Source organism: Carcharhinus amblyrhynchos, chromosome 25 (genome assembly GCF_965287045.1).
Source record: "Carcharhinus amblyrhynchos chromosome 25, sCarAmb.v2.hapA, whole genome shotgun sequence".
Lineage (NCBI taxonomy): Eukaryota > Metazoa > Chordata > Chondrichthyes > Carcharhiniformes > Carcharhinidae > Carcharhinus > Carcharhinus amblyrhynchos.
In genome coordinates, this window is record NC_137348.1 from 11,950,127 (window position 1) to 11,965,667 (window position 15,541).

The window sequence follows — 15,541 nt, forward strand, 5'->3', positions numbered from 1 at the left end:
TTTGAATGTAACTCATTTAATAATAGATATAAAAGCTTATAAGGCCTCGACGCTTATAAACCTTAGGAGTGCAAACAATCCTCGAGTTTCTTTCACAATCATTAGTAATATAGTTTTTTCATTAAAATTCCCTAATTGTACTATTATACAATTTTATCATCATTTTCATAATATTGACAAACAAGTACAGTTGAGGCTACAATCACATAAGCCACGATCTTACTGAAATGCTGAGAAGATTCAAGGGGTCGAGTGGACTGCTTCTGCTTCTAATTTGTGTGTTCTTTTGTATCTTAAGGTTCCTTTTAAGCACTTTTGTATGATATAGGAAAATCTGGACTGAACAGCATCAGCTGAATTCTTAAACAGTTGATTTCAATATTTAAAGTAAATCAATAATATTGTTATATTTTGCATCAATCACTTACCGACTGAACACACATTTTTGTCTCACATTCCATGATTGCATCCTCAACAACTGGACTCCATAAATTACGGAACATAAATTGGAAACGGGTGTGCAGTATTTCTGATTTGTTACACTTGGTTGTGTGTGGTTGCAGATTCTTAAGCGCCAATGTGATTTTAGGAAGGAGGACACTTTTAATTATTGAATTGTCAGTAAATCTTGGCACCAGAGAGCAGTTCAGTTTCAGTTCATCGATCACCTGTGGTCCCATCGAAGGTAATAAAATCTACAAAAATATGACATTTCAATCAACGTTGTGCAGCATAATATATATAACACAACATAAATAAACTTTCTTTATATAGGACATTGTACTGTAATATGTTTTCACAGGTTTAAAGGAAAAAATCAATTTCAATAGATATATTATTATTTTGTTAAACATATTAATAAAGTTGAGCATTTCAGTTTCTGCAAACACTAATATAGAAAGAGAATACATAGGAAGGGAAATGTGACAGTATACATTAGAAGACTGATGTTCCAAGGCACAGTAAATACGAGCGACTGATTTTATCAATTCTCACTTGATTTGTGGCAAATCATCCTACAGCTTTCTTTCCACAGTAATTCTACATAGATCTAGAGGGTGAAGCTGGTTTACAACAGCAGCCTGAAAGAGGATCATTGTGAACTGGCAGCCAAATATTCACTGTATTAGTTTTTGTTTTCCACTAATTTGGAAAATATTGCCAAATTTTAATTTCAAAGCAAGTAATATCACAAATGAGGCTAGAAAATGGGTCTACAAAAAGAGTTTGAACTATCATTCTGTGAACTTAAGTGGAAAGATTGGGTTTGGTAAAATAAAATCATCTGATTTGCCCAAATCCATTTCATGCTGCTGATGTAAATCAGTTAAATTCCCCTATTGTTCAGCCAGCTAAATCACAAGCAGATTGATACTGGAATCTGCAGTGGGCTCTTTAGCTGGAGGAGGATGGGACAGAGTTGAATATCTAGGAAAAAAATACACTTGAGGATTTAAAACAGGATGGATCCATAAAAAGCTGAATAGTTTTTTTTCCTTTCATGAGATGCGGGTGTCACTGGCTAGGACAGCATTTATTTCCATTCCTAATTGGCCTCAAGAAGATGGTGGTGAGCAGCCTTCTTGAACTGCTGTAGCATAGGTGCACCCACAGTGCTGTAAAGGAGGTATTTCCACCCAGTGACTGAATGATGATTTTTTTCCAAGTCAGAATGATGAATGGCTTGGAGGAGAATGTCCAAATGTTCTCGTGGGCCTGCTGCCCTTACAAATGGTAGTGGTTAAGGGTTTGGAGGGTTCTGTCCAAGGAGCCTTGGAGCTCTTGCAGTGCATCTCATGTATGGTATGCACTCCAGCCATTATGCAAGGTGGGGGAGGGAGTGAATATTTGTGGATGGAGACTTAAATGGCTGATTTGTCCTGGATAGTGTAAAACTTTTCGATAATTGATATTGATCATAGAAATCATCATAGAAACCCTACAGTACAGAAAGAGGCCATTCGGCCCATGGAGTCTGCAACAGCCACAATCCCACCCAGGCCCTACCCCACATATTTTACTCACTAATCCCTCTAACCTACACATCTCAGAACACTAAGGGGCAATTTTAGCATGGCCAATCAACCTAACCCTCACATCTTTAGATTCCACATGATATGCCATATGTGCCTTGTAGATGATGGATAGGTTATGGGAATCAAGAGTTAGTTGCCTCAGGATTCCGGGCCTCTGACCTGCCCTTGTAGCCATGGTATGACTAGTCCAGTACAGTTTTTGGTCAATGGTAATCTGCAGAATGTTGATAATGGGGGATTCAGCAACAATCATGCCATTGAACGTCAAAGGATGATTTTTAGATAATCTCTTGTTGGAGATGGTGATTGTCTGGCACATGTGGCACAAATATTACTTACCACTTGTCAGCCCTAGCCTAGATATCCTGCAGGTCTTGCTGCTTTGCACATAGACTGCGCCAGTGCCTGGACTGTCGCGACTGGTGCTGAATATTGTGCAATCATCCACAAATATGCCCACTTCTAACTTTATGATGGATGGAAGGTCATTGATGAAGCAGCTGAAGATGATTGGGCCAATGACACTACTCTGAGGAACTGCTACAATGATGTCCTGCAATGAAGAGTTTTCCCCAATTCCCATTGACCACAGTTTTGCTAGGGCTTCTTGATGCCATAGAGTGTCAAATACTGCCTTAATATCAAGGGCACTACTCTCATCACACCTCTGATGTCCAGCTCTCTTGTCCATGCTTGAACAAGGCTGTAATGAAGTCAAAAGTTAAATTACCCTGGTTTTTGCAGTATTCGGTGTCTTCAGCCATTTCTGGATATCATATCACATGGAGTGAACTGAATTGGCTGAAGATTGGATTCTGTGACACTGGCGACAGGAGGCCGAGATGGATCATCTACTCTGCACTTCTGGCTGAAGATTGTTGCAAATGCCTCAGCCTCATCTTTTGCATTGTCATGCTGGGTTCCTCCAGCATTGAGGATGGCAATACTTGTAGAGCCTCCTCCTCCAATGAATTGTTTAATTGTCCACCACCATTTACGACAGGCTTTGATCCACTGATGTAGAATCACTTAGCACTGCATGTCATTTGTTGCAGTTCAACAATGTTTAATTGTCTTCCAAGCAAGATCAAATTTAAGGCTGTGTCTGAACTTCAAATTTGAAGTTATGACATTTAATCAAACAAATAATAATAATTTCTCATGTATTATTTTCATTTCCTTAGTATATTCTTCATTCACTTATCACTGCAGTTAAATTTCAGATTTTATTACAAATCTCTAGTGCACAATATAAGTACAATTGAAAGCAAGTAATAAGGCTATAATGTACATTGGGAGGTTAACAAACTTTAATTTCACTGAGCATATATTAAATGAGATTATTTCTCTCAACTAGGAGTATACATGTGGGAATAGACATATTTACTTGCCACATTGTCTCAACAATCACATATACTATGACTAATGCACTGAGACCCAAATTTAATAAGTGTTTTTGACACTGGCTGATTTAGCCATTAAGAATCTAAATAGATATTTAGTAGCCAATTGTTTAGTACCAAGATAAGGTGATTTCAGTCAAAGGGTTGTGAGTTTTTGGAATTCGTTACCCTTCAAGGTTGTGGATGCTCTATCATTGAATACATTTAAGGCTGGGTTAGACAGATTTCTTGTCTTGCAGGAAATTAAGGGATAAGGGGAATGGGCAGGAAAATGGAATTGGAGCTCAATTACAGCCACGACTGTACTGAATGGTGGAGCTGGCTCAACGGGCCATATGGTCCCCTCCTGCTCCTATTAATTGTGTTAACTAGTTTAAGGTTAATTAGTTGAACTAAGGAGTAGATACATTTGAACAAGACAAATCAGGAGGATCCAATTTATATGTTGCATTGTGTATAAAATGATATAAAATCCAGAAAAAGGAAACAAGACCCAAAAGGTATTGGCTGTAACTATATAAAGTAAAAAGTTGCTCCATTATTATTTTACATGCAAAAGGCAGAAGGTGGATTTAAAATGCCAGGTGAGCGATACGGTAGTCATCAAGTATATTCTTCTAATATTCATGGACATAACCAGATTATTTTGCATATCTCAGATGAGACTACAGATATTAAATCTAGTTCTTGTCTGCTTGTGAAAGGAGACAAGACATCAGAAGAAGTGATCAAAAAATGTAAGGACATTTAAAATAGAGAGGAAGAGATAATTGATAAACTAATCAAGCTTACATTGCTAAAATTAATTGGATTCTCATATATTAAAAGATTTTAGGGAAAAAAGACATGGACAATATCACAGACGTGATTTTCCCCACCCAGCTACACTGGTCATGTAGCGTAGTGGGTGGGTAAATATAAACGGGAGTCAAAAAATTGAATTCCTGCCCAGTGACTGGCATGTTGTGCATCTCCTAGGCCATTTTATTTTAGTGTAATCAGACTCACTCTGGGGAAAGACGTGAGGCTGATTTAAATATTCACAATCTGAATTCCATGTATTTGGCAAGTTCCAGATGGTAGGAAAGATAATGGAATCCTTACTCAAAGATGTAATAAAAAAAACTAGGAGCTAAAAATATGAAGACTTGTCAGCATGGATTCCGAAAGGAAAGGTCGCTATAGTTAACTTTTAGTAAATTCTATAATCAGTAAATGTTACACAGACTGAGTTCTTGACAGATGGATCAAATATCTTAAATCACTTAACAGGAGTCAACTGTACATATTTTATAAAGATTTCTGTAGATGCAATGTAACAGAAAGACAAACATAATAGCCAGTGGTCAAACATAGAAACCTTACACAAAACAGATTTAAAAATTTAAGTAAAATATTACATACCTCTCCATAAACAGTTGTGTTGTTGTAAATCTTAGAGAATGTTTTTTTAAAGTCGCAAAGCTCAAGAATGCTAAGTTTCGCACCAGTATTAGGCTTAAAAAGATCACAAACATTTTGTGTACTTGGACAACGCACCTGATTAATGAAAAACAAAAGATTATAAAATCATAAATCACAATGAATATAAACTCATTTAGGAGAAGCTTAATTCCAATTCAGATTATCCATGAAATACTATCCTAACCATTTTAAAGGCAGTGCAGTAAATTAACTGAAAAGAATACAATTTTCATGATCTCCAGACATCTCATGGAGCTCTGCAGTGAATTAACTATTTTTTCCCAATGTGTAGTCTCTGTTGGAATGCAGAAAAGGGCTGGAATCAATGTGACATAATCCCACAACAACAATAAGATATATGACCTGATAATTAGTTTTAGATATGGTTTTAGTTGGTTGATGGATAAATATTACCCAGGATACCATAACTCATTTGATCATCTTTGTAAGTATGTCCACTTTTGAGAGCAGGCAGGACCTCAGTTTAAAGATTCATCCAAAAAGCGGCCCCTCAAATGCAGCACACCGATCATTCTACATTGAAGTACCAAGTTAGATTATGTAGGTAAGGCACTGGTGAATGGCTTGAGCCTACGCCTTGCTGACTTAGAGATCAGACTGCTATGATTAATTAGGGTGGCACAGTGAGTAACACTGCTGCCTCACAACGCCAGGGACCCAGATTCAATTCCAGCCTTGGGTCACTGCCTGTGTGGAGTTTGCACTTTCTCCCAGTGTCAACATGGGTTTGCTCCAAGTGCTCCGGTTTCCTTCCACAGTCCAAAGATGTGTGAGCCATGCAAAATTGACTCTGGTGTCGGGGGATAACAGGGTAAATGAGGGTTATGGGAATAAGCCCGGATAGGATTGTGGTCGGTACAGACTCAACGGGCCAAATGGCCTTCTTCTGTACTGTCGGGATTCTATGTTTCTAAGTCAATGCCAACATCTTAAATAGTAATTAAGATACTATTGTATCTTAAATAGTATTCAGAATGCCAAAAATCTAAGAACAGGATTTTGCCTGTAGACTTTTAATGTGGGAAAAGTGTAGAAAATAGTCACTGAATGTGATTTTTCCCTGGAGTAGCCAATTTGTGGCCAGAAGGCAGGCATACTATTTAATTAATGATAGTGGACAGGCTCCTGAAACTGGATGACCAAGTGGACAACCTCCAACTTTCGGCAGCAGAATATCATGGGGAGAGGCACGTCAAAAGGAAAGTGCATTCTCTTCAGTTTTTACAAAGTTAAAATAAAAAATGGCCTTTGCAGCTGGGCCATCATGGTGGTGTGGGGGGGATGGTGTGAATCTGTTCTACAGGGTAGCCTCCGTCTGCACTATATCTAGGCATACAGGGAAGGCCTCTCGGTCTACCTGGAGCACTGGCACCCTGGCCTTCTATCTTAGGGTAACTAAGCTTTCCCCAGCTAGTCAGCCTCCTTCTATCGAACTGAAACTACCCACCATCTGTGAGCATGTAACCGTGATGCCCCCAGGATGGAGCCTAGGAAACACTGTGTAGTACTTACTCTTGATCTGCCTAGGTATAGAGCAGCCACAGACCTCCCTGTAGGCCACCCTGTAGAACAGGTCCTACCTCATCAGCCAATGGTGGAGGTTAAAAATTCAGTCCAAGGAGATCAAAACCAGAAAAAAATTGGCAAGTTCCTTATTTACTAACTTTATCCCTTTCATCTCTCAACTCTCGCAGACAAGTTGTTTCTATTAACTTTTCTCATTCTTAATTAAATCATTTATACACATGCTACACACACACACCTCTGAAATTTAGCACACTTTCTGTTTCATAGTAACACAGAAGATAGGAGAAGGAGGCGGCCATTTGGCCCTTCAAGCCTGCTCTGCTATTTATCACAATCATGGCTGATATTCAACTCAATAACCTAATCCTGCTTTCTCTCCATAACCTTTGATCCAATTCATCCCAAGTGCTATATCCAGCAGGGTCTTGAATACATTCAATGTTTTGGCATCAACTACTTCCTCTGTTAATGAACTCCAGGATCTTTGGTTGAAGAAAGGTCTCTTCATCTCTGTCCTAAATGGTCTACCCCAAATCCTCAGACTGTGAAACCTGGTTCTGAACTCTCCCACCCTCGAGAACATTCTCCCCGCGTCTATTCTAGCTAGTCCTGTTAGAATTTTATAAGTCTCTACGAAATCTCCCCTCATTCATCTGAACTCCAGTGAAAACAATCCTAACCTAGACAATCTCACCTCAGACATCAGTCCCGCCATTCTCATTCATTCATCACAGTGAGTTGGAAGATACAATACTGCATTTCATGATGAATTCTGGAATTTCTATATTGTATTATAACTGTAAATAAGTAGCCTTTACGATCTGGCTGCAGAAAGTGAGGCTTGCTTCAAACTTATGGCAATTTTTCAGCTAGGAACAGAGCAATGACCAGTCTTCTGTCTTGGCCCTCTGTTGACATATTTGGCTGTGTAGATTAAATCAATAATTGAATTGTTAAAATTTATGCTCTTGTTGGCCTACTCACCCACTGAGAAGCAACCAGTGCAGGGAGCAACAATATTCTTTTATCATAGCAGAATCAATCTTACTTTATGATAGAGGAGCATTCTGGTATACAGGTTATGATCTAGTTAGTCAATATTTTACAGCTGATGGTATTACAAACAGAATATAACTTTTAAAAAAAAAGATCTTGGGATTGTGAGCGTCACCATCAAGGGCAACTAAATCAACAAGCCCATCTGCATTTGCTCTTGACAAAGTGTCAGTGAGCCACCTGCTTGAACTGCTGCAATCTATGTGGTGTAGGTAGATAGTGCTTTATTTTGTAGTGGTTTTGGGAACACCACCACTAGATGTTCCTCTCCAAGTCACTCGCAAACCTGACTTGGGAATATATCACTGTTCCTTCAGTATTGCTGGGTTAAAAATCCTGGAACTCCCTCCTTAGCAGCACTTGGTGTACCTAAATCACAGGGGCTAGGGTGGTTCAAGGCAGCAGCTGACCACCACTTTCTCAGGGGCGATTGGGGAAGAGCAATAAATGCTGGCCTAACTTGCAACATCCACATCCCATAAATTAATAAAAAAGAAACAGCTGAGTGGTTTGTTAGGCCATTTCAGAGATGTTAGGATGGATCTTATTTTTTCCAAATATTTTGCAGAATCTTCTGTTATTCTACAAAGAAAGCCACAGCTGTGCATTTATGTCATTTAAGTATCCAGGAAGAAAGTTAACAGAGATAGCTCAGAACAATGGAGTTAAAAAATGTAAGGGAAAGAAGTTATATTTAAGGAAAAACATTCAGCTGACTTGTTTGGGCTGTGTGGGGAAGATATCCTGGGAGCTCTGTGCTGGGAGGGATGGAAAATGGAAAAGAACCATACAGAAAACAGAAAGATCTTTGGTTTCAGAAAGCAGTCTCGTTTTGGAATTTTCTTGGAGACTTCCATGCAGAATGGGAGTGATTAGAGAAGTTGTGAGATATACTTTTACTACAGTGACAGCAGTTTTGACTTGGGTAGTTGTACTGTATTTTTACAGTTAAAAATAAATAAGGGAGTGTTGTCAAGAAGAAGTTTACTTGTGTGTTCTGACCAAGTGGGTACATTTGAGATGTTTTGTACAACTTTTACCGGTATAAGGTGAATCTTGCGTGCTTAAGTTTTCTTTTCTTCTTGTTACTAAATCTTAAGTTTTTAAAACCCCAAAAGTGTTGGGATTTGTAAAGGAATTCTATACTCTTGGGATTAGTAGTCATGTTTTCTTAATTTTTAAAATGTGAAAAAAGGTCGCAATCAGTAAGACAAGTTTCCCTCTGGGATTTGGCCAGCTCAGTAAATAATATCTGCTGTGGCTGTAACAGAGGACAGTCAATAGTCAACCACACTTCTGTGGATTTGGAGTTGCAGATAAACTTGGTTGGGTAAGGATGGCAGATTTCAATCCATGAAGGACATTAATAATGATCATGAAAGCTACCTGGTTCACTAATGAAATTGGCATTTTACTCTATTTTATCACCTTAATTTTATCTACTGTGGATTATGGTATATTATGCTTCTATAGTGTAATGGATCTTTTGATGCACTTAAAATTTAGGTATTCCTGTGCAACCAAACTATTTGCATCAACAACATACACTGAAAAGATTACTTACATCATGCATTATTTCAGTTCCATTGTACAACTTCACCTTTAGCTGTATAGAAAAGGAATGTTTTGTTAAAATTGATTCAAGTTGATTTGCACACTGATTGGCTTAAGTACATACAAGCATTAGGTCTGATGGAATTTGATATACATTCCATTTATGCACTTAATCTATCAAGCAGTTCCTTTTTCTTCCTCTAACCATGCATTTTCTTTTGAAGGCACCACCATACTATAGTATTGTTCAATACTTATTAACAACCTTCTGTTGGCTTGCTCGTATGATTATTGATTCATGATCTAGACAGATTATCAAACAGCCTGTTGTCAATGTGGCTGGGGGATCGACAATTTCAAAGCCATACCAGTTCCTGTCTTTAACAAATGTTGCTTCATAGAAATTTTGCAGCAATGTTTGCTGGATAGTAGGAATGAATGACCTTGCGGATTTTTGCTTTCTCACAGCCCAGAGATATTAATTGTGGTACTTCATCACAGTGCAGAGATCTGTTAACTCAAGTTTATTTATTAGTGTCATAAGTAGGCTTACATTAACACTACAATAAAATTACTGTAATATCAATGTTCTGTTTCCTTTAGCTTTTTCTCAGGTCTATATATCAAAGGTATATTTTTACAGGTAGCATTATAATATGGAATGATCTTGAACTCTATTTTTGTTTTGCGTTTTGCATTGTATCATGAGGCATCACAGAGTTCAAGATCTTTCCATATTATAATGCTACCTGTAAAAATACATCTTTCGTATTATATAGATCTGAGAAAAAGCTAAAGGAAACAGAACATTGATTTTACAGTAACTTCATTGCAGTGTTAATGTAAGCCTACTTGTGACACTAATAAATAAACTTGAGTTAACAGGTCTCTGCACAATCAATGATTTTTTTCGAAGTCCAGACAAGAACATGAAGCATGACCAATACAGTCACTGATGTACCAGAAAAAGAGGAGTTGTGGGAAGTGCCCTGAGTAGGACTGGAACAAAATATGTTCCACATAACCCATAAAGAGACAGGCATAACCAGGGTCCATGTTGGTCATCTATAGCCACACCTTTTATTGGGAGGAAGCGAGACATGTTAAACAATAAATTGCTCAATGAGAGAACAATTTCAGCCAGGTGGGGGAGGTTGGTCATAAAAGTAAACTAATTATTTCACTTTACAACATTTGGGATTATTTGAATCTAATGAACACAATTTTCCCCCAAGTCACTGATTTTGTTTTATGCGTTCATGGGGTGATGCCATCACTGGCATAGTCAGCCTTTATTGCCCATCCCTAATTACCCTCGAGAAATTGGTGGTGAGCTATTTTCTTGAATCACGGGAATTCTTGTGTGTAGTTATACACACAGTGCTGTTCAGGAGGAAGTGACCCAGTGACAGTTAAGAAACAGCAATATCTTTCCAAGTCAGCATGGCATGTCAATGGAGGGAGACTGGCAGACAATGCTGTATGTGAATACTGCTCTCGTTCTTCTCCTTGCTAGAGGCTGGGGGTTTGGAGCATGTTATCAAAGGAGTCTTGGCAAGTTGTTGCAGTACACTGAGTAGATGGCACACACTGTTGCCACCATGTGGCCCTAGTAGAGGAAGTGAATGTTTAAGGTGATGTTATTGGATCTAATTAAGCTGGCTGCTTTGCCCTGAATGCTGTTGAGTTGCACTGATCCAAGCAAGGAGGGAATATTCTACAACATTCTTGACTTGGTGAATGGCTTGGAAGGGAACTCTCAAGTTCCCATATGTCTGTTGCCCTTGACCAAAATCATCTAGAAGCATATGTGTTTGGAAGGTGCTATCTAAGGAGCCTAGGTGTGTTCTTGCAGTGCATCTTGTAGATGGTACACATTACCGCTTAGTGTGTATGGATATTTTTGGAATGAGGTACCAATCAAGCAGGCTGCTTTATTTTGGATGATGTTAATCTTCTTGAGTGTTGTTGAAGCTATACTAATCCTGGCAAGGAAAGAGTATTCCATCACACCCCTGACTTGTGCCTTGTGGATGGTCAATAGGCTGTGGAAGTCAAGAAGTGAGATACTTGCATCAGGATTCCTAGCCTCAGTCCTATTATTTCGCTGGTCCACTTCAGTTTTTAGGTCAGTGGTAACCCCCAGGATGTTGGTAGTGGGGAGTTCAGTGATGGTAACATCACTGAATGCCAAGGGCAATGGATAGATTTTCTGATTGGAGATGGTCATTGCCTGGCACCTGTGTGCCACAAATGTTATTTGCCACTTGTCAGCCCAAGCCTTTCTACTTTTGGACATGGATTGTTCCATTATCTGAGTTGAAGCCAACCAGCGAGATGTCACTGGACAGAAGACAGCCCAGCAAGAGGAGGATGAGGAGGACAACGAAGAGCAATATCGTCCAGGCTCTGGATGGCTGGTGGCAGCAAGGGTCATGCATGCGAAGGCTGAGAGGGAGACCCTGATCAATATGCGGTTTGGCCACTGGGCGCCTGTGTTGCCACACGTTGGTTCAATACCTTCCCCCCCACCCCCACCCGAAATATTACAATCTCCTGCAACATTGTAACACCAGAGTAGTGGGCTTGGATATGCTGTGTTAGTGAGTTTCTGTGACAAGCAGGAGGGTGATGATGATTCTGTATGCACCATTGTGGTGATGCCCTGGTGCAAACGAGTCAGACCTTGTGGTCCCTATGCACGCTGGCACTGGGCTACTTTATCCAGGTAGGCTACTCAAAGACCTCTAGGATATCCGAACTCCTCAAGACGAAGCTGTCATGCATGCTGCTAGGGGATCTGGTGCAGACATGCATAATGTTGACCTGATGGTCACACACCAACTGCACATTTATTTAACGGAAGCTCTTTCTATTCAGAAATCTTGTTGGATTCTTGGTTGGGGCCTTGAGGATGACATGAATGTAGTCTACAGCCTCCTGCACATTTGGCATCCCCAGAAATGGCTGCGAATCCTGAAGCTCAGGCTGGCTGCTGGGCCTGGTTCAGGTCAAATGTGATATATTGACCCGCGGGACAGAAGGCACTATAGCCAAATTTACAAATGACACAAAAATAGGCGGGACAGTAAGTTGCAATGAGGAAATAAGAATGCTACAAACGCATATAGATAGGTTAGGAGAGTGGGCCAAAATCTAGCAGGTGGATTTTAATAAGGATAGGTCTGAGGTCATGCATTTTGGTCAGAGAAATGGGAAGGCGAAAGAGACTTTGGGGTGCTCTCATGCAGAGGGATCTTGGTGTCCTCATTTATGAGTCACACAAAACTAGCATGCAGTTACAGCAGATAGTAAAGTGAGTGAAATGTTGGCATTTATAGCTAAAGAAACAGAGTAGTAAGGAAGTATTGTTGCAACCAAACAAGGCATTGGCGAGACCGCACCATGAGTATTGTGTACAATTTTGGTCCCCTTATTTGAGGAAAGGTGTAGTGGCAGTAGGGGCAGTTTAGAGGAGGTTCACTAGATTGATTCCTGAGATGAGGGGTTTGTTGTATGAAGGGAAATTGAACAGGTTACGTCTATACTCTCTGCAATTTAGAAGAATGAGGGGAGATAAAGTTGAGGTATACAAGATGATAAAAGATATGAATAAAGTAGACATGGAGAGGATGTTCCCTCTTGTGGGGCATTCCAGGACCAGAGGTCCTAGTCTTAGGATAAAGGATAGAAAGTTTAAAACCGAGTTGAAGAGGAACTACTTCTCCCAAAGGGTTGTGAGTCTGTGGAATATGCTATTCCAAAGTGCAGTGAATGCTGGGACAGTGAGTAAATTTGAGGAGTTAGACAGATTTTTAATTGGTAATGTGTTGAAGGGTTATGGGGAGAAGACAGGAAAATGGGAATGAGCAGCATATCAGCCATGATCAAATGGCAGAGCAGACCTGATGAGCCAAATGGTCTAATTCTGCTCCTATATCTTATGAATCACATTGCTGTGGGCCAGATGACATATGTAGCCAGACTGGGTGTCACATGTAGGCCAGATTGGGTAAGGACAGCAGATTTCCTCCTTAAAGGGCATTATATTTGTTGGCAAACCAGTGGTTTCTTGGTCATCAGTATTGAAAATAACCTTTTATCCCAGACTATTTAACTAACTGAACTTAAATTCCCCAGTTGCCAAGATGGGATTTCAATCAAGGACGCTAGTCCAGACCTCTAGTCAATATTACCATTCTGGTATCATTTGTCATCATCAGTTATGATGGTTAACTTGTTCAATTAATTTTTAGTTATATCCCAATAAAATCAATATACAAACATTAACTTTCCTTGGACTTTTTAAAAATTAACTCCTACCTTGTTCATGTAGTTACTTCCAATTTCTTTAGTGTTACATTCTGTGTAAGGAATATGTTTTAGGTAGAAGTGTGTTTCATTACTGCTTCCTTTGCAATTGTCATCCAGCAATGTGATTTGTTGAATGGAGTTCTGTGAAATGAAGAACAATTAGGAAAAAAACAAAGCTTAACACAACCCATGATCAATAAAATGAACAGAAACTCTGTGGTGGGAGTCAGAAACATTAAGGTGAATTTTATAGGTGCATATCCCCCCTGCACCCGCACCACCCCCAATCACTCGCACGCACGCACATACACACACACAGTGGAAAAATCCATCAGCAGCTCATTAACTTGAAAAAGGGTTACCCTGCAATGAAAACATACCGGAGGCGCCTTTCCAAAGTGAGAGCTGGACTTCAGCCCCTCAGACCAAAACCTCAAATGTGCTAGCCTATCCAATTCGCCGGCAAATGAGTAGCTCTAGCAGTGCTAGATATGGCCTGCTTCAGACCCGTGCTCAATATAGGCGTCAATCAATTATCTGCTCTCAAGCTACCCTGCTACAAACAGCAAGCTGCAGTCAGGCACATGCATCGGGCATCTGCAGCTTGCTGGCAAAATTTGAACTACTCCCAAAGCCAAAATCCCACTGATTCTGTACACATGTTGGGCGCAAACCTAAATCCCCTCCTTGTTGCAAGGTAGTGTATTTGATAGTTACCTTCCTAAATTTGCTAACAATGATTTCCATCTCTGATTCTCCACAGTGAACAGACTTAATATATTTGGCTGGAGACTCTGATTGTGGTGCAAAAGTGTGGACATCATTTGCTGTGTAAAAAAGATAATAAATTCATAGTCAATTGCACTGTTTCAAAAAAAAATTTCTCACATTCTCCACTCCCTTACTGCAACTGCTGAACATCATGCCATCCACTTTCAGCTGGAAGTGAATTGTTTAGACAATATACTGACAAAACTACATGAGTATAAAATGTATTCTTGTGGAATGCTGGTTTTCACATTCTGGTAAATAGAAGGGTGCCAAGTCAAACTAATGTGAAGCATTTCAAGCCAGTGCCAAACTATAGTCTCGCAGGATAAAACTGCTGTTCATAAGAACATAAGAAATAGGAGCAGGAGTAGGCCATCCAGCCCTTCGAGCCTGCCCCGCCATTCAATAAGATCATGGCTGATCTGTCGCGGCTCAGTTCCACTTTCCCGCCCTCTCCCCATAACCCTTAATCCCCTCTCTTATCAAAAACCCATCAACCCGCGTCTTAAAAATATTTAGCAAGGCAGCCTCCACCACTTCAACGGGCAGAGAATTCCAGAGATTCACCACCCTTTGAGTGAAAAAGTTCCTCCTCAACTCCGTTCTAAACCACCCCCCTTTTATCTTGAGGCTGTGCCCCCTAGTCCTACTGTCTTTTTTTGAGCGGGAAGAGTCTCTCCACCTCTATCCTATCCATCCCGTTCATCATCTTATACGTCTCAATGAGATCTCCCCTCATTCTTCTAAACTCTAACGAGTACAAGCCTAGTTTATTCAGCCTCTCCTCATAGCTCAACCCCCTCAACTCCGGTATCAGCATAGTAAACCTCCTCTGCACTCCCTCCAAGGCCAAAATATCTTTGCGCAGGTGCGACGCCAAAAACTGCACACACTACTCCAGCTGCGGCCTCACCAATGCCCTATACAGCTGCAGCAAGACCTCCCTACTTTTATATTCAATCCCCCTCGCTATGAAGGCCAACATCCCATTCGCCTTCCTGACCACCTGCTGCACCTGCAAGCTGGGTTTTTGCGACTCATGCACAAGGACCCCGAGGTCCCTCTGTACCGTCGCCTGCTGCAGTTTTTCGCCACGTAAGTAATAGTCCTTCCTACCAAAGTGGACCACCTCACACTTGCCAACATTAAAATCCATTTGCCATTTCCTGGCCCATTCGCCCAGCCTATCTAGATCCTTCTGCAGACTCTCCATACCCTCCGCACAATTTGCCGTTCCCCCAATCTTGGTGTCATCAGCAAATTTAGACACCCTACACTCGGTTCCCTCCTCCAGATCATCTATATAAATGGTAAAAAGCTGAGGCCCCAGCACCGACCCCTGGGGCACTCCACTAGTCACCATCCGCCAATCCAAATAGCACCCGTTGACCCCCA

The 15,541-nt window shown here is 40.4% G+C and overlaps 1 protein-coding gene across 2 annotated transcripts in view; it reads right to left on the bottom strand.

Annotated features, from left to right (window-relative positions):
• The window catches only part of LOC145358334 (transforming growth factor beta receptor type 3-like), a 119,127-nt gene that overhangs the window by 18,649 nt on the left and 84,937 nt on the right, over positions 1 to 15,541 (bottom strand). For both annotated transcript variants that reach the window (XM_080212272.1, XM_080212271.1), the window contains exons 9-13: positions 14,093 to 14,202; positions 13,385 to 13,516; positions 9,072 to 9,113; positions 4,844 to 4,978; positions 429 to 695 (exon numbers count right to left, since the gene is read on the bottom strand). In XM_080212272.1, the coding sequence (XP_080068398.1) occupies positions 429 to 695; positions 4,844 to 4,978; positions 9,072 to 9,113; positions 13,385 to 13,516; positions 14,093 to 14,202 (686 nt within the window). The remainder of the gene's footprint in view (positions 1 to 428; positions 696 to 4,843; positions 4,979 to 9,071; positions 9,114 to 13,384; positions 13,517 to 14,092; positions 14,203 to 15,541) is intronic.